This window comes from Indicator indicator, chromosome Z, assembly GCF_027791375.1.
Source record: "Indicator indicator isolate 239-I01 chromosome Z, UM_Iind_1.1, whole genome shotgun sequence".
In the NCBI taxonomy this organism is placed as follows: Eukaryota; Metazoa; Chordata; class Aves; order Piciformes; family Indicatoridae; genus Indicator; species Indicator indicator.
In genome coordinates, this window is record NC_072053.1 from 19,054,406 (window position 1) to 19,074,348 (window position 19,943).

At 43.7% G+C, this 19,943-nt stretch overlaps 1 protein-coding gene across 1 annotated transcript in view; it reads right to left on the reverse strand.

Moving 5' to 3' along the window:
• Positions 1-19,943, reverse strand: part of PDZD2 (PDZ domain containing 2) — a 156,517-nt gene that overhangs the window by 59,643 nt on the left and 76,931 nt on the right. Inside the window, exon 2 of the mRNA XM_054397824.1 lies at positions 9,111-9,507. Within this exon, the coding sequence (XP_054253799.1) occupies positions 9,111-9,507 (397 nt within the window). The remainder of the gene's footprint in view (positions 1-9,110; positions 9,508-19,943) is intronic.

The window sequence follows — 19,943 nt, forward strand, 5'->3', positions numbered from 1 at the left end:
CCAAACATCCTCTGCAAGGACTGAGAGAGGCACTGCCAGATCCTGTCACAGACAGGGACTAGGCAATACCCAGCTCTGGGCACTCTTAAGAATTGCAAAACCAACTACAGTCCCTTAACCAAAGGCAGGTCACAGTAACAAAGCTCAGCACTTGAGAACCAAGGTGAAAAGGGCTCACCAGGCAGCATAGGCTAAATACTGGTATTTGACAACACAGAAAACTTCATGCAATCCACTTGAGATTTGGGGGAAAATAGAATGACACCTATGTCTGTTTTGAGACCGTCAAAGGAACAAGAAGCCAAATTTTCTCATTAGAGATTTGTTCCCCATCTCCTGGGAGCAAATGTTAACTCCGCCCAGAGCCACCCTATGGACGTTTCTTTTAAATCCCGTGTAGCAACAGACCTGCCTATGAAGAGGAAATGTGGATTTCATGGACACAACGGACCAACATGTGTCTAAGATGGTCTCAGAGTTGAAGTCCCTTCCAAACCTATGTTTTTTGACCTATCTCACATAGCAAGCAGAAACACAAATGGTCATGCCAGGTTGCAACTGGGCTAATTGCTAATTTTTGTTCTGTGCAGTTCCATCACTGCTAGGTGACTCAACCTTCCTCCTCACTTCACTCTTTCAAGCAAGCAGTCCTTTTGACCAGATTTTTCCACTTGAAGCTGATGAACTTCAACGTGCCTGAGCTACAAATAATTAAAATGTTTTTAAAGACAGTATGAATATTCTTACTCAGATTAATCACAAGCAAAAAAAAAAAAAAATTGGGTCATCTTATGTAACAGACCACAAGTGAGAACAGAGAACACAGCTGGCAGCTTCAAGTGGGTCCCTGAAGGCTATTTTTTCTCCACCATGAAGCCATTGTACATCAGGCAGCCTCCATTCAGAGAGAGAGCCTACATCTGGAATAAACTAGCGTGCTGCAGATTAGAAAGGAAGCACGCTGCCAGCACGATGTGGGGAAGCTTGCCTTCTGCCTGCTCCAAGTGCATACCATCAAACGGTCGATTTCATAAGCACATCATTAATAAACCAAAAAGAAACGTTTTCCTCTGAGTGCTGAGGAAAATAAATAAATTAATAAAAGACATTGGAGACGTTCTTTACCCCCCTTCTCTCTTCCTCTCCCCCTTCTCTCCCCCGTTTTCTCACTGCTAATTGCAGGGGAGTTTAAAGGGGTTTGACTGATTTTGACTGTGCCATGTTCAAGAAGCTGCAAATCTACATATACAAAGGAAAAATTGCTTTGAAATTTTGTATTAAAGAAAAGCTTGGCAGGAGCAAGGTGTAAACAAATGGAAAACAGAAACGCAGCAAGTAGTTAAAAAGCCAGACAGTAAAATGGAAAATGTAAAATAGCTGTCTGTGAAAAAGCACTTTCTGTCACAGCAGCAATTCGGCTGAACCTGGTGTAAATATGTAACAATTTTTAAATATAAGCAGATACAAAACCTGATGAGAATGTCTGTGCAGACACACTGACTGCCATGGGCCCAAACAGCCCATGGGATATACCCCTCCCTCTGCAATTCAACATGGATTTTTCCTCTCTGTCTGCAGGGACTAATTCTGACTTGAAGCTTAACAGGTTTTCCCTGTAGGAGCAACAAGCAGTGAGCTCTTTCTCATCAGCCATGAAGCTGCTTTGGAAACGGGAGACAAGAGAAAGTTTCATACATTAAAAATAATGTATTTCAATAGGCTTCATAAGTGCTATCAGCCCATGTACTGCTCACACACGCAGCTGAAAATCAGCACAAAACCAGCAGAAAATCCCCCAAAGAGAAATGCATCACATTCAGACCAGCATATAAGCAACTGCCTTCAAGCAGTGACCAGCACAGCATCCTCCTCTACAGGGAGAGGGAGTATACTTGGATGTCTGTACTGGCACACCATTCCCCAGCATCTTTTACTGATGTGGGGTAAGTTAAAAATACTGCTTCCAGATACCTGCTCTACCTTGGGTGAAATCATGCCTCCTCCCACTATATCTTTTATCCAGTAGGCAGTTGGGAAAGACTAGCTGGGGAATTAACTTGTGTGATCACACACCAGCTGAGCAGCTCAAATATGCCAGTCTCAAGAAGAAATCAAAAGTCACCACTCTTCACATCACAGATATTATCTGGTTTTTGCATATTCTTAACAAAGCAATTATTTCATTACTAGATAATGAGTGTATTTTCACCTGATCTTAACCAGGTTATTTTTAAGGCTGATCTGACAGCAGGACCCGTGCTTTCATCTGCTGCCTTAGGTCTTGGTTTTATTATTGCACAAACAAGCTAATCAACTGCAAGACAAATCAAAAGTAGGGGAAAGAAACCTAAATTCCTTTACCAATAAGTTACTCCAAGACAGGAGTTCTTTGTCCAGATCTACTGCCAGTGAAAGCTTCTTAGCACAAAGACTTTGGCTTTGGCTTCTACCTCTGGATGACTGATGTCTCTTACACTACTTGAAAGAAGGAAAATCAAAACCTTAAAACTAATTACAGTGTTGGCCACGTTAACTTTCCACATCCTCAAAATAAGTAGAAACTAGCAGCACAGACACAACTGCAATTGCATTCAAGTGTCCAATGGTGATCTAACAAGTTCTTGTGTTTGGACAAACAGCCACCAGGCACTTGGCATGTTTTCACTGAGTACTTTCCCCACGGAAAGAGAAGCATCCGAGTGGATACAGCCTGGGGAAAGTCAAAAGCAAAACCATACAAGGATTAAAATACACAAAACAGGCATCACAGCTGAGTGCATGAAAATTTGGTGACTTAAAGCAGACTGTCCCCAAGGGACCCATCTCCCAAGGCAGGCTGCTGGTTGACATAACTTCCTTGGCAAGGCCTTTAAACATTTTATCAGCCTTTGCAAGCACCTGAACTACATCGTAACTCCTTATAAAAATCTGGTGGAGTCATTTGTCATCCTGAGCCATCACCATCTGGTCTGCACCTCTCTGGGCTGCTCCCCTCTCTCCATGAACTGAACCTTTATTGCAAGATAAGCCGAAGGATTTTTCAGCTATCCCTGACTCTGGTGAGTTCAGGCTTTTAAGGGTCAGAAGGTGTCTGCATTCCCTTGAGTATCTTGCCCAATCTCATTGTCTTGCTGGGCTATCTGGAATGGCTGGTTAGTTTCAGGTTTCTCAGGCTTCTATGTCAGCTAAAGAGGGTCTTCCTGTGAAGGCAAGTATTACAACTCTCAGCATCAGGATCCTTTGGGTTTGCTCAGTGGTTTCAGCACCCTGCCTCAAAAATTATGTGTATGTAGCTTTATAATCCCCACTAACACCCAAAACATGCCAGCAGCTAAGCAAACAACATAGTCTATCTTTAGGCATGTCCCCTTAGTTTCAAACATTCACACTTAAGGATTAAAACATAAAATGGTGTGAACTTATATTTCAGATAAAGCCAGCCCTTCACATTCCACTAAAGATACAGCTTGCTGTATCCTCATGCCATATGCAAAACGAAAAAAACCCCAAACAACAAACCACTTTCTCTGTAAGTGGGAAATTGCTTCACATTGATGCTCTCACCTATGGTTTATGATAGCTGATCACAGCTGACACCTGTAACACAACCTTGTGCATATCTGTGATGTCTTTGAGGGCAGCTCATTTCCACAAGGACCCCATTTCAAAATGACACATTAAAACTAACTTATCATAACTTACCCATTACCAAACTATCTTTGTGCCCAACCCTTCACCACAGATTTGGAAAATTCAATCCAAAAACAGAATAGGTTGCCATACAAAATTGAATCTATAGCTGTCACAGCTGCAGCTATTGCTTAAATCATAGCAAACAAAGGTAAAATCTTAAGTCATGTGAAAAAAATTTGGCATGAGCAAGACTTAATACCAAAAAGTTGTGACGATGGTTGTTTTATGGCAAGGTGGAACATAACCAACAGCAAAATAAATTAACTGTAATTTCACTACTAGTTACATCAAAGCACTTCCTAAAACCTCAACCAAAAGCAAGGCCAAGTTTTGTCAGTACTGTACAGCTACAATTAAAAGACAACCCTTATCCCTAGGAGAGTTTACAACCCAAAACAGGCAGGAGAGAAAGAAGATATGCTTATTATAGTGCATATTAAAACTTCAAGACAGTAGATAGCCCCAGGACTCACGTTAATGAAAGTTGGAAGCAGACATAACAGATGAAAAGACATTAAGAACAGATCAGATTCTGAGGAAGGCCTTTACATGACTAAAGGTATCTACATTAAAAACTAAAAATAAGCATTATTTATGCTCAAAACATGCATCACATAAGGGTCCCATAAAAGCCTTGATGAAACAATAATTACTGCTTAGATTGCAAAAGAAAAAAAAACAAACCAAACCAAACCCTGATGTATAGCAACTTAGCTTCAACGTAATACCTTGCTAACAGCAAGGTTTTCATTTTTGTACAGCAAGGGGATGTGAAATACTTTTTCTGCATCATGTTTAAAAAAATAGTAAAATGCTTAAAGCCAGTACATTATTTCAAAGCCTCATGTTTTGATTCCTGTAACGTGCTATTAAGCTTCCTCTTCTGCTTGGCAAGATAAGGAACACTTTCCATTAACCAAAATGCAAGGTAAGGCTGGCATTTACCAGTGCTAGTTGGTAAATACTACTACAGAATGGTGGTCAGCCTTCCCTAACTGCAAAGCAAAATGCAATTCCAAGGCATTCATCCTTTCTCAACACAAGCCATCTTAATAAGATAGCAGTAACAGGCCCAAACAAAGGAGAGAGTTGCTGATAGAATAAAATCAAGTACCACGCAGTTGCAGTGACGCAAAAGCAAATGCTGGCTGGCAAAGACGTGGCTGGTCTCTCTCACACACACACACACACACATCTGTGTGCACCTGTGTACACGCTCACAAGTCTGGAGGGGGTCACCGTCCACCTAAGCTGGGCTTAGTTGGTATATAAGACAGTAAAGCAGACTCTGACAACTGCAGCCCACAGTAGAGTGGATGAGGTACTTAACAGGGAGCCAAAATCTTGAAGCACTACTGTAAACCAGACTTCCCCAAAACCCCTCTTGCCCTCCTATCTCCCTTTTTTTAATAGATGGTATGCTGACTGCATGCCTTACGGAGCCACTAGACTTTGACATTTCCATTCTGCATCCTACCAGAGTCCTGGTGAAGCAATCAGCCTGGGAGACCTGGAGCACGCACTACACTCATCCTGTGCCATGTGTCTCACTGAATGGAGAAATGTCCAAATGCAGCACACCAATCCCTCTCCACATGCCTTCCTCCACTGTTAAAAGCACTTTTACCCTGTCAAGTCTCCTTTACACAGCTTCCACTGGTGACTACTAACTTCGATGTGGATTTCAATCTACTATTAATCTGCATGCTTATTTAGAAGCAAGAGGATTTAAGGGGGTTCTAGAGGTGTTCTAGGTGTTTATTTGTTGTTCCTGGGGGTTTGTTTGTTTGTTTTTTCTTTTCTATTAATGGCTGGTACTACAAGGACTTTTCAGAGCATCCTTCTACGGCCAGAGAAAAGTGAAGGTGGCCAGTCCACTCTGGTACACCTTATCTCCAACTAACCATCTTCTGGCTGCATCAACAAAAGCCTCCTGTCATGCCAGTGAAATCTTGATCACTCCAAGTTATTCTTATAAACTACACTTGCAGTCCTTACACTTGCAACCCTAGCATTTTCAGCCTTCACATCCTACTTCTACCAGCTGTACCTGGCTGTGTCTGGGCACTCTTCAGGAACTAAACAGCTAAGGAAGTGGTCCACAGTCCTTCCAAAAACACTATGACAGATTAAATAAGAACTAAACTGAGGGACTTTTTCCTACTGATAAAAGCAGTGAAACCACAAAATCGGTATATTGTGAGGAGGCCTTTATGTCATTTTTCAGCTGACTCCAGCAGTCCCTCTCCAAGCTCCTCTTTCATTTGTGCCTTTATAAGCCTACAAAATATTGCCCTGTCTCAGGGCACTGAATAAAAGAAGTAAACTTTAATTTCTGTATTTACGCTCCCCAGTCTTCCCAGGATGTGATGGATCATTACTCTGGCTCCGAGATCACCTGGTCTTAAATGACTGCCCACGACTCCCTCCGCAGCCAGTTTGAGTCCTTCCAAGGTCAGGTCTCATTTCCAGGCCTTTGAGGTCTTCCTGCCAGGCACACAAAGCCTTGCTGCTTTGAATCCACACATTTTAAAGGATATTTGGGTTCATCCTAAGAACGCTGCAGCATAACTTAGCTGCTTGTAAACATTAAATGCTGCCTGCCAGATATGCAGGAGAGACAGACCAAGATCTAGGAGACGAAAGCAAGCCTTAAGAAGAGGACTGACACATGCACACAAACCAGTAACACAAGAATGTCCTGGAAGATTCAGGTGACAAGCAAAATTTGTCTTGCCTTTCATTTCATGACTCAACATGTAGCGAGAAAACCAGAGAACAACCCCACAGTCATGGGAGAACAGCTACCCTGGAAGCAAATGACACTGAAGACACATGGATGCCTCAAAAGCACTCTTGGCACAATATCCTCAAGGCATCAGCCATGAGCTGGCTGCTGAATTCAGTACAGAAAGTGAATTCAAGCCAAATTCTCCTTTGTTTTCATCACGACTACTTCAAACTAATTTTCCACAGGGAGAAAAAGAGATGTTCTTGGATTCTATATTCCAATTCCAGTAATTCATTCTGCATCCTGGGGCAGGAGAGGGAGAAGGAACAGTGGGGAGGACCAGCAAGGTCCTGCAGCCCTGTCTGTTGCGGAGTCATTTCTTGAAGCCTTTCCGCCCACTCGCAGCAGACCTCCAACCCACTGCAGGGTGGCTCTCATCTTCTTGCAGTGAAGGTACTCCTCCCCAAAGGCTCAGGGCTGACTGCGCTGGATATTCAATTAGTGAACATGTGGAAGAGACAGCAAGCATGGGTTGGGCAGTGGGGATGGAGTTGCATTGGTTCCTGTGGAGAGGGCCCCCTGTCAATGCACCCTGCCCCTGCCTGGGGGGAGGTAACTCATCCCACAGCTAAGAGAGGTTTGACTCACACTTTGAAGCCTGGAAGAACACTGCAACTTTTGACATGATATCCTTGATGTTGTTTGGACAAGGGTCCTGACACGACTGGATCTCACATACCTGAGTGACAGGCCACACTCAGAAACTGGAGCTGGAAGTGAGTTTTAAGGCACCCAACTGTCTTTATTCCTTACCTTTTTTTTCTTTTTTAACAGGACTCATATAATTTTGAAAATTTTACTCATTGTCCCTGTTCCATGCTTATTAAGAAACTGAATGAAGCCTCTCATTACTATGATAGCAGCAACACCCATGGATGCTAAAGAGATGGATTTCTAATAAGGTCCCCTTGTCTTTAAAAAGCAAAGGATGAGCATGCATGCTCTTCAGGTTCCAGCTATTCACACTTCTCCTTATTAGATGTCACGAAAATGTAATTAATACTGACACACACAGAGGTCAGATTTCTAAGTAAAGTATTGCAGGGTGGGTGGAAATCAAGAGAGCAAAAGAAGCTATTTTATTAAATAACTATACCTTCCAACAGGCTACATGGCAGATACACCACAACTGAGCAGATTACATCTCTTAAATTTCCAGTGACTCAGCTACGTTTTTGCATTTTACAAAGCCACTTTCTATGTGCTCTGCATTAAAAATGTATTTATTGCTTACATTGATACATATATGTTCTGAATTAAACAATGTATTTCTCAGAAAAACACTACTCAAAATGTTAGGGTAACACTAGCATGAAATGGCTCTGCATTAAAGAGTACCTTTACATATACACATACATATTGGCTTTCCCTATTCTCAGAACAAACTCAGATCATCTTCATTTATAACATGTGTCTCATCAGACATTTTCACAACAGATTGATGAAGTTTTCTTATGGACCAGAGCTTTCAAAATACTGATGGATTTATTTATTTATTTTTAAACTTTTGATGTTTTCTTTCAGAAAGCAATTGCAATTACGAGGCTTGCCAGAACAGTACACAAGTATCTGCCCCTACCTGTTGCACCACGAAATTCAACATGTCTCACTGATGGGAAAAGCAGGTTTTCCTCAATTACAATTCTTTAAGACCAATAGTTTTTAAAATTTGTTTCAGCCCCTCCAACATCCTTTAAATTAAACTAGTTTAAGTTCACAACCCCCATCACCACCACCCTGCATTGGGGAGCATTAATTCAGAAGACACATTCCTCTCACATACCTTCCTCAAGAGAATTTAGTGATGAGGTGTCCACTCACACTGCTTTGTTACCAGCTTTGAAGTCTTAAAACCAAAACCAGCTGCTGCAGCAAGCTTCAAGACCAACAAAGCAGCACTCGTGTTTATACTATCAGTGTCTCTGGGAAGACTGGCAGACAGCTCTTCTGCTGACAGATGGATTCTGAAACCTGATTAAGGCCTTGGGTTATTTTTCTCCATCCAGCAACACTACAATTTCTAGCCAAAAAATATCAAGATCTCCACTAGGACGAAGAGAGAAGCAATGAAAGCCCAAATCACCCTGTCATCTCAAACACTACCAAATTGCCCATCTCATCGACTCAGAGCAAAATTCACAACTTCCATGTGGTCCTGAAACACACAAGGCCAAACAAGTTCTGTAGCACTATTGATTGGTGCATCAAGAAGGCAAACTTCAATTCCAACAATAATATCATCTTTAAGGTGTCGCTTAGATCAGACATAAATACGAAGTCCCAAAGGCAGAAGGACCATTGTCCAACGACACCTCCAGCCCTGGTGTAGTAAATTCATCAGCTGTCTCAGCAAAAGAAATCCTGAGGCCAAACACGACAGGAGAGAAATATAGAGACCTCTGCCAAAGACAGAGCATGACAAAGGTTCCTCACAATTACTATTTAATCATCCTGCCCCTCTTTTTGGACCCCACCCCATAGATTGGTGCCCCAACAGCTTGGATCATCACTTGAAGGCTCAGCCTGGGGATGAAGCACTGAAACACAGAAAGCCACTTGAGACATACCCTTAGTCTGCTAGCACACTGGCTGCTTCCTTCTCTGGAAAGCCTCAACGCAAACTTACCAGGGCAGACTGGTCACCAAGGTCTGGCACACCACCATCTGACAACCGGTACTGTCCAACGGTGCCCTGGAGCTGCTCTTCCCCATTGCTTTCAGTTTCAGACGTCTCTGGCTGAGCAACCTCCACCTCCATTGGGGTGCAGTGCCCATTCCCGTGCTCCAGGCCCAGCTTTTCTTTGCCATCCTTGCTGCCCGGTGTTCTGGTGATGACCCCAAACTTCCTGGTCCTTTTCCCATTTTGGGCAGCTCTGTCGCTGGGTTCAGGACAGGGCTTGGCTTTGGGGTCGCAACTGTTGCTGTTGTTGCCGTTGGAGGGAGGAAGAGGAGCTTTGCGCTTGATGCGGCGCAACATGATCAGGTAGACAAAGCCGCCATTCCAGCACTGCTCGGCCAGGTAACTGCAAGGAAAGGCATGCAGAAGGATTACTGGACTGCTCATCTCGTGGTGCACACATCCTGTCCTGGCACCCCAACAAGTTGCACCCCATGTTGTTTGTGCACCTTCTCAGGCAGCTGATTATCCAGTATGTGGCAAATCAGGATATCTTGAGGCATTGGCAAATGCTCTCTTTCTTCATTACTAGGGGGAAATAATACCAAGGAGAATACCAGGAACAGTAACAGCCCTACCAGCCATCCAGGCTGATTCCACCACAGCGTGATATTACAATTGGTGAATGTCACCCAATTGGTTCCCATGACCCCAGCCTCTGGCCCTGCAGCACAGCAACATGGAAAGGTGGAGCAAGCCAAGCAAAGACTGTTTCCAGTGGAGCATTAAAATAAATACACAAAAAAAAAATTCAAAATCAGACAGGCTTCATTTTGTGCAGCAGCCCAGAGAGCATTTGCATGTGAAATGAGCCTCCTCAGTGAAACTAATCTTCTATCTCAGCATATGTACATGCTTTGAAGGCTTCAGTGGAAAAAAAAGATCAGCCACTGGGGTAAGCAGGCATAGCATCAACGGCCTCAGTAAGGCAAAGTGTGGCACCATGAGGAATTCTGGCTGCTGTAAAGGAACATGGAAATAAGTACAGGAAGTGTATTCCAATCAAAGCAAGAGTCAAGTTGTCTCAGATGTAGAAGGTGCAGCCATCAGGTTCTGGTACCAAAGCAAAACATCACCTTCCCTCCCAAAGTCTCTGGACATGCCTTGAAGGAACTGACATTTCTGCTTCAATCAAGTACTTGGTGACCTTACAGAAATTGCACCCATTGATGCAAAAGGGGAATGTAATTTCATGCCTCTTTTGGGAAAGGATATACCTCAACCCAAATTCTTGAAATATCTGGGTTCTGAGCCAAGGGTGTAACCAACTGGGAGTACAAACAAGCTGGAATTTGTACTAAGCAGGTTTGTATGTGCCCTTTCACACTAATTTACATCCCCAAATATATTGCTTTCCTTACTAGTGAAAACAGTGAGAGTTTCCCAGAGCATCAAATAAGCCTCTGCTCCAGCTGCAATGAACTCTTCGTTAGTAATGAGCAGTTGCTGAACCTACAGCTATCAGAGATCAGAAACTAGGTGTGGAGTTGAACCATAGAAGACCCTAAGAGAAAATAACACAGCGCTTATGGCTGACAGAGGGCTAGGAACTCAGGAGTCATCCACCAATTTTTTTTTCCTCCCTGCTGCTTTTAGGTTAATTTTTCCCTTACCCTTTCTTAAAAGTTGTTTGGCCTTATATACAGGCCTTCAGCCTTATTCCTGCACAGAGGTGGCTTAATGCCAAAACAGGAAAAGTGGCTATGATAACCTTTGAAACAAACTTCAGTACAGAGGGGAAAGCAGTCTCAATTACTCTAAGTAATCTGGATCAGCCTGGCAGAGGCTGGAAATAACACAATGGGTGTGTGTTTCTGTCCAGGGACATGAGATGATAGTTCAAGTCCATTTTTTCCCAAAGCTTAGATGTCCCCCTGCAGAAAACACTGGCATTCAAATAACTTTTATTTAATTAAGAAGACTGATGACCAAATTAATATGGTAACTACATAACTGTAAAAGCAGCCCTGGAGCAGCAGAGGTGAAGGAAAGTATGTTGGCTATGCCAAACTTCCTTATAAAGTGGACTCCTTGGACAGTTCACTCATCAGTTTTCACCAGGCAAGTATCTTTTTTTTTTTTTTTGCTTTTCCTTTGCTGTTGTTGCTATTGTGTAGTTTGTGGAGTTTTTTGGGTTTGTCTGTTTGTTTAATCATTAAGAGTATTTAAATAAAGCCCTAGAACCATCTTTCTGAAAACAGATGAAAGCAGAAAGCCGACAAGGCCCACTGTTGGAAAGCCTCTGTAGCCAAGGTCAGCTGTCTGGGTGGCCACAAGGTGATGCTTGGCTCAGGGAGGCACCCAGGACTGGTAAGACCTGAAGGGTTAGCAAAAGAAATAAATTTAAAAAACATCTAGAACTAAGATGGAAGTATTTTTTATTATCAAGTTCAAAGAAAAAATCTTTTAATCAACAGAAAAGGGAAATTTTGTTCCAGAAACAATATGGTCTGCCTGTTTTTCACATTAATCTTTCAACTCAAATTTCATGGCAGCCAGTAAAGTTGATTAAAATTCATGATTTTTTTGCTTGCGGCAATACCACTGCACTCTGATCCATCACATATAAGCCTGATAGCATTGCTGGTGCAAGGAAACAGAAAAGCAGCTCCTCTTCCCATAATCCCATGGTTTACACAGGTGTTGCTCACCCTCTTTTTATGCAGAGTCAGTTCTGCTTGACTTGGTTTTGTGCAGGTGCTTGTACATGGGTTTTTGTTGTTGTTGGATTTTTTTAAACAATCTCTCTCTCTGAACTAATCATGTACATCAACTGATGCATTTTTGAATGCCAGTAATAAAGTGCATGCATTAATCAACTACTTGATTTAGGAACCAGGTGGAATGAGAAGGAACTTTGCATGTGTCCAAATAAAGTAGTTTTATATAGGCAAGAACAGTTTACTATTACACCTCCACCTGCAGTACATTTATTCTGTTCATAAAGGGAATAAAAAAAGAGGGTTTTTTTCTATCCACTCTTCCCAAATAACCACTTATATGGAGCAGTAATAGATGCAGTTGTACTAAAATTATAGCCTTGAGGTTGTCTTGGGCACAGCGATCACAAAATGAGAGAGTTCTCAATTCTTTGCAAAGAGAGGGGTCAACAGAACTGACACCTGGGGCTGCCAGCAGGCAGACTGTGGACTGTTTCAGAGACTGGTCAACAGAGTTCCTTCAGAGGCAGTCCTGAGGGGCCGAGGAGTCCAGGAAGACTGGACACTGCTCAAGAGGGAATTCTTAAAGGTACAGGAACAGGCTGTCCTCAGGTGCTGAAAGATGTCAGTGGTGAAGAGGGCTGGCCTGGGTAAGCTGAGACATTTAGTTGCAACTTAGAGAGAAAAGTAAAGTTTACAGTTATTGGAAAGGGCAGGCCTCTCAAAAAGGACTACAAAGGTGTCATGAAGCCATGCAGAGCGAAAATTACAGGGTCCAAAGCCCAACTGGAAACTAATCTGGTTCCAGCTTTCACAAATACATTAGCAGCAGCAGGAGGATTAGGAGAATCTTTGCCCTTTGTTGAATGCAGAGGTGAACATAGTGGTCAAGGATGAGGAAAAGGCTAAGGTACTCAATATCTTCTTTGCCTCTTTAGCAGGAAGACCAGCGGTTGGCTGGATACAGAGCCCAGAGCTGGAAGGCAGGAATGGAGAGCAGAATGAAGCCCCCATAATCCAAGCAGAGATGGTTAGTGACCTACTGTGGCACTTAGACATGCACAAGTCTGCTTCACGAACCTGATTTCCTTCTATGACAGAGGGATCCACTTAGTGAATGAGGGAAAGGCTGTGGGTGTTGTTTACCTGGACTTAAACAAAGCATTCGACACTGTCTCTGACAGCACCATCCTGGAGAAAATGGCTGCTTATGGATCGGGTAGATGGACATTTCAGTGGGCAGAAAACTGTCTGGGTGGTCAGGCTCAAAGAATGGTAGTGAGCAGACTTAAATCCAGTTGGCAGCTGGTCACAAATGGTTTGCTCGAGGGCTCAGTTTTCGGGACAGTTCTCTTTAATATTTATCAATGGTCTGGATAAGGGTATTGAGAGCACCCTCAGTAACTCTGCAGATGATACTAAGGCTTGAGGGTAGGAAAGCTCTAAAAAAAGGACCTGGACAAGCTGGATTAATGAGCCAAGGCCGATTGCATGAGATTCAACAAGGCCAAGTGCCAAGTATTGCACTTGGGTCACAACAATCCCAGGCAATGCTACAGACCTGGGGAAGAGTGCCTGGAAAGTGGCCCAGCTGAGACAGGCCTGAGGGTACTGACTGACAGCTGGCTGAATATGAGCCAGCAGTGTGTCCAGGCAGTCAAGAAAAGAAACAGCATCTTCGCCTGTGTCAGGAAGAGTGCGACAAGCAGAACCAGGGAAAGTGACTGTCACAGAGCAGCAGAAGGACGCTGGTTGGCAGGGACCTCTGGAGATCATCTGCCAGAGCAGGTTAACCCAGAGCAGCAGCACAGGATGACATCCAGGCAGGCTTTGAGTAATTCCCACTACCTCTTTGAGCAGCCTGTTCCAATGTTCCACCACCCTCGACATAAAGTTTTTCCCCATGCTTAGATGGACCTCCCCTATGTTCAAGTTTGCAGCCATTACCTCTTGTCTTGTTGCTGGGCGCCATTAAAAAAATACTCATCCCACTCTCCTGACACCCAGTCTTTAAGTATTTATAACCATAGATAAGATCTTCCCTCAGTTATTCTCTCCTCCCAGCTAAAGAGCCCCAAGTCCCTCAGCCTTTCTTCACAAGACATATATTTTAGTCTCCTGAACATCTTTGTAGCCCTCTGCGGTACCCTATCAAGGAGTTCTCTGTCCTTCTTGAACTGGGGAGCCCAGAACTGGACACAATACTAAGACGAGGGCTCACCAGGGCAGAGTAGATGGACAGGAGAACCTCCCTTGACCTGCTTGCCACACTCTTCTTGATGCATCCCACGATACCATTGGCCTTCTTGGCCACAAGGGCACATTGCTGGCTCATGGTCATCCTGTTGTCCACCAGGACTCCCATGTCTTTTTCCACAGAGCTGCTTTCCAACAGGTCAGGTCCCAACTTGTACTGATACATGGGGTTATTCCTTCTAGGTGTGGTACCCTTATTGAACTTCCATAAGGTTACTCTCTGCCCAACTCTCCAGCCTGTCCAGGTCATGCTGGATGGCAGCAGAGTCTTCTGGTATGTCACCCTCTCCTCTCACTTACACTCTGTGCCTTTATTCAGATCATTAATGAACATATTAAACAGGACTGGATCCAGTACTGACCCCTGGGCGACACTGCTTGTTACAGACCTCCAAATAGACTGTGCCACTGACCACAACCCTTTGAGCTCTATCTTTCAGCCAGTTTTCAGTCCACCTGTGGTAGGTTAAGGCTTAATTGTAAAACCATAGAGATAAAAGTCCTCCAGGACACTAGGCATCCCAGAGGGGAGGGCACAGGATATTTTAACTTCTTATTCTATTCCCTTTTCCTGTGTCCATTTAAGAGACAGCACTTCTGCAAATCCCTCTCTCTGCTCTGGGAGCATGGCTTTTGCTTTTGTTTGCAGCATGGGGGAGGATTTGCTGGTGGGAGCTGTATTTCTTGCTGCATAGCAAGGCCTGCCTTGGGCTTAGCTGGGGGGTGAGGCCAGGACCGATTTGGATTGTGTATATATGTACACACACACACACACACACACACACATATTCTTTTCCCTTAATACCTTTTGTACTTTTTACTTTTGTAAATATTATTTCTATGTAACCTCCAATTCTGTGCAAGTGTTTTTATTTACCCCTTTGGAGTAAAATACATTCTGTCCTCCAGCTGGAGCTGTTCCAGCTGAAAACCAGGACACCACCCTGCTGTCCCTTCGTCTAACCCACACATTTCAGACTGTGCTCAGCACTCCTGAGGCCACACCTTGAGTACTGAGTTTAGTTTTGGGGCTCTCACTATGAGGATCCAGAGGAGGGCAACACAGAGGAAAGAGAGGATCCTGAGAAGGGCAACAAAGCTGGTGAAGGGTCTGGAGAACAGGTCTTATGAGGAGTGTCTGAATGACAGGGGTTGTTCAGGCTGGAGAAGAGGAGGCTGAGAGGAGACCTTCTCGCCCTACAGCTGCTTGGAAAGAGGTTGCAGTGAGCTGGGGGCTGGTCTTTTCTCCCTAGTGTGAAGCAGTAGAATGAGAAGAAATTAATTCCAGTTGCACTAGGAGAGGTTATGATTTGACATTAGAAAGAACTTCTTCACCAACAGGGTTATCAAACACTGGAATAGGCTCCTCAGGGAAATGGTTGAATCCCCCATCAGTGGAGGTGCTTGAAAGGTACATAAACGTGGTGCTAAGGAAGATGTGTTAGCACCAGACTTGGTTGAGTTAGATGTTTGGACCCAATGATCTTACAGGTTTTTTCCAATCAAAACGATTCTATGATTTAGCAAAATCAGCATAGCTTTTCTGATTTACTCCATATGTTGAGATGCCCTACAAATTCCAGACATACAGCCTGTAGTAACTCATGGGTTTACGTCTTCCTGAGTTCTTCTCAGAAGTTCAAAGCACACAATAAGATTGCAGGGGGAAAAAAAAAAAACAGGAACAGAAAAAAAAATAAATGTCTTCGCTGGGGGAGTGAGTAATTACCTTTGCATGGCAGTAAGTGATCACATACACCAGATGATATCAGGTATTTCTACACAAGGCAAATCCAGCTGGTACTAGCAATGCAGTAATTGGCATCATTGTCTCAGAGTTTGTTTCAAACCACAGGCCAGGCATCCTGTGCTGAAAAACCAGCATTGGTATAACACCAAACTCACAGAAAAAGACAGGAAACTAACACATCAAGAATTTGCAGTCTTTTGCTATATTGCACTCCCAAGACAGCACAGTTAAACAAGCAGCCTGAGCCACCTTTAAGTTCTGCTAAGTACATGGCTGCCTACTTAGCTGGCTTCCTTTTCCTTTGCCAAAGATGAAGCAAAAAAAATACACACACAAAAAAAAACCCAATCCAAAAGAACCAAACAACCCATGAAATCACAGCAAGTTCTCAACACTGGGGAGAACACAAGGAAGGTTGTACTAAATGAGTGAGAACATTCAGATATTTAATTACTTTCTATTAATTCAAGAGTATCCCATTCCAAAGGGGAGTAATACCATGGATTCAATAAAATGTAATTATACAGCCTCTAGGCTGCAGAAAACTGCAAAAGCTAGACAGGACCAAAAATTCTGCCTCTCAGGGGATTTAATATGTACGATGCAGACAAGTCTTTTTATAGATTAGGTCCCTGTAGAGCACTCACAGAGATTTTAGCAATCAATACACCAAGTATATCTCAAGCAGAGCAGGATCAGAGCTGATGAGCATATGAGACTCTCAGCACAGATGTTTGGGATCAGCTGCAACCTCCAAGTTGCTGCTTAGTTTGAACATGGTCTTGAGCTTGGATGGATAAAATACGTGGAGCAAAAACATCCCTAACGAAGCTCTGATTGACACAAATTTATTGAAAACTGAGACTGCAAAACATACTATTCCTCATTTTGGTTGGCACCCTGGCACCAGCTCTGGTGAAACTGCAGCCATCCTTAAGCAGCGGGGCAGACAACTTCTCTGTAGGAGAGAAACCATGAAAATGCTAACAATCCTTTAAAACAGGGTAAAATTATTTTACACTTGAAACAGAACTGGAAGGTAACCTCTTGCAAAGCTCAACCACAGGTTGGAAAGCGCAGCTGGTGACTTGTAACAAGGAGCATTTAACAGTCTTTTTGTATCAGAGCTTTGAAGAGATGGACATGTCCACTTCCTTCAGAGACTATTTTGAGTTACACAGCCAAATCCCATTTCTCTCCTACAAAGCTGAAGTGATTGCTGTGATCATAAAAACTGATAAACTTGCTGAGTTTGTTCCAAGTTCCTTGGAACGTGTGTGAAGCGTCAGAGTCAGAAAAGGTGTCTCAGAGTAAGTTAGTAACTTTTTTCATTTTTATATATGTGTATGTATAAATATAAAGCTTTGCAGACTTGACAACAGCATGCTGTGAGCAGCTCTCTGTCACAACCCATCTCACTTGAACAAATGCAGATGGCCACACTGAGCTGCAGTAAAACCAAAGCAGAGCCAGCAGCCATAGAAAGCATCTGGATCCATTTTAGGATCAGAAATATTGAAGAAGTATGTTTATTTTACACTAATAGTACTATTCAGCATTTCTCCAGAATCTTTCATCCAGATACATCAGAAAGTGCCTTGGAAGCAATACACACAGAGCACAAATGGCATCTTGCCTATCATGCAGCTCACCAGGGCATGGAAGAGAAACCTCAGCCAAGACAACTGCTTTCAGTGCACATACCCCTTGTTACTGCAAGGTCCTTAATAGACAGAGCACTAATTTTTATACTCTTCTCTGAAAGACTCTGGCATGGTAAATGGTCTTGAAACTCAATCTTCTTCAGGTTGGAAAGATGAAGGGCAGTGCAGATCCTCACAGAACTGAAATGTCATAACCAAGAGGGAATTAAAAGCTAAACTTACTAAACCCATGACACTGACAGATGAGCTAACCTGCTTTTCAGGTAAAGCAAGGCAAACTAATGACTAAGAGATGGTGACCGATGGAAGGGTGCATGGTTCCTCACAAAACCCTCACCTTGCTGCCCTCACTGTGTGAGAACACCCAGCCCACTAAGGACAGATTTTAGCAAGCATTTGTGGATACTTTTGACAGATTATTGCATTTTCAGGCAGGACTGAAGTCTTCTGTAATGCATGCAGGCAAAGGAAAACACTGAGCTAAAAAGTCTCAGGCTGACCTTGCTGCAGCCAAGTTTGCAAGAGGTTTCACCTCCTCTGTGCTGCAGGGGCATCCCAAGGTGAGCCACTCCTCTGCCACCCCAGAGGACTAAACTCTCTAACCACAATTTATCTCAGCACAAAGCAGTGGCGCTGGTAAACCTGCCTGCTACTTCAACATACTCTTGTGGGTATGGAACTACAGCACACCAAGAACAAGCTCAATCCAGCATCTCATAATCAACAAGCCCTTTCCTGCCTGAGCTCTGCAGGCGACGGTATGCACAAAAGACACCATGTTCTTTGCCTGCTTAATAAGCAGGTGGAAAGGCAGAAGGGGAAGGGAAAAGTCAGTCATTAAGCTGAGACAGTAGTAACACCCAGGGAATACATTCAAACAGCCTGGGGTCTGCAAGATGGCTACTGTCTCCTTTTTGGGGACAAAATCCGCAGCTTATGGCTGGAGTTGCAGAGCACCTCACCAGGTCTTACAGAGGTTGTGGCTTTCTATGCCATACCAAGTTTTTCACAGGATAGCTAGAATGGTGGCTTTCTGGAGAACAAAATTCTGATCCTTTTTTTTTTTTTTTTTTTTTTGCTATGGTATATTTTCCACTATTAAATTTCATAGAATCATAGAATGGTTTGGGTTGGAAGGGCCCTTGTAAAGATTATCTAGTTCCAACCTCTCTGCCACGGAGTAATTTAATACCAACAAGAACAAATGCTCCAGCAATGATGCTTGCAAAAGTCTCTGGGCAAACACCTCTGGCAAGGCTGGCAGGAGGCCCTGGGCAAGACTTCTTTGCCCACCTTGAAATCCTGAACTCTCAGGAAAGATGAAAAGGGAGTGGAGGGAGGATTGCTGCTGTTTTTTGTGGACTCCCTGATTGCTTGCAGCTTTTGCTGGGAGATGAGATTCAGCTCAGCCTTGCAACACAGGCCCATGAGTAAATCCTGGTAAGACACCTCATTTTGTCTGATACTGATGCAATGGTGTGTATTCCAAGTTTGGGAGAACTGAATTAATTTTCCTTTGCTGTGCTACTGGTCCCTTGCAGCACCCCGGGGAAGTCTTTCCACCAAAATGACAATCAACATGTTCTGTTCCACAGAGTTACTGCAAGGCCTAAGGTGGTGAAGCCACTGGCTCCAAGTATTACAGTTTCAAAAACATCTTACATCTGGGATCAGGAAACACCAACCACCACCACAGCTTTTCTCCCACCCTGAATCCTGCTTAGGTGCTGGCACAGTCATTTGAAGAACAGTACAAAGGAACCAAATAATAAGGGAACTGATCCACCTTTAACTTAACCCAGTCAAAGCAGACTCTGAAAAACGCAGACCTTAAGGTGGGGAGTTTAAATCCAGCCCAATACGCTAATCTTGTCACAGCAGTGCAGATAAGGGACAGGAGAAGAGACTGTCAACAGCAAAGAACCACACCACTCCCAACAGCAAGTCCCACCTACATGTGGTAGGTATGGCTGAGAGACACGTGCAGCTGCAGCCTAAGGGAAGGGAGTTGCACACATGATGCAGACAGCAGTACTGGCTGGCTCCTGCTGAACAGCATTCATACCTCCAGTTTCTAAAACTGAAAGGGCAGGCATCCTCACCACAGACAAAGAAGCTCAGTTGAAGTGCATCCCCATCACAGGTGTGGAAAAATGACAGGCTAGATCATTGCAATTATGCTGGCACAGCACAAAAAGCTTATTTCTGCCCTCCACGTTGTAGAGACACCTCAGAAGCAAGTCCAAGGTGTTGGGAGAGTGAGGGAGAGAGTAAGCAGAGCAGGAACCTCCAAAATACCCAGTATGAGAATGAAGGATGTGAATGGCCACACTGAACCATCCCCCAGGAGGATGACTTGAGCAGCAGCACAGCTTCTCTGCATCTAAGGACCCTCCCAAGCTCTGACAGACATCCTAAATCTAAAAGAGCATGCAACTGCAGCCATCATGAC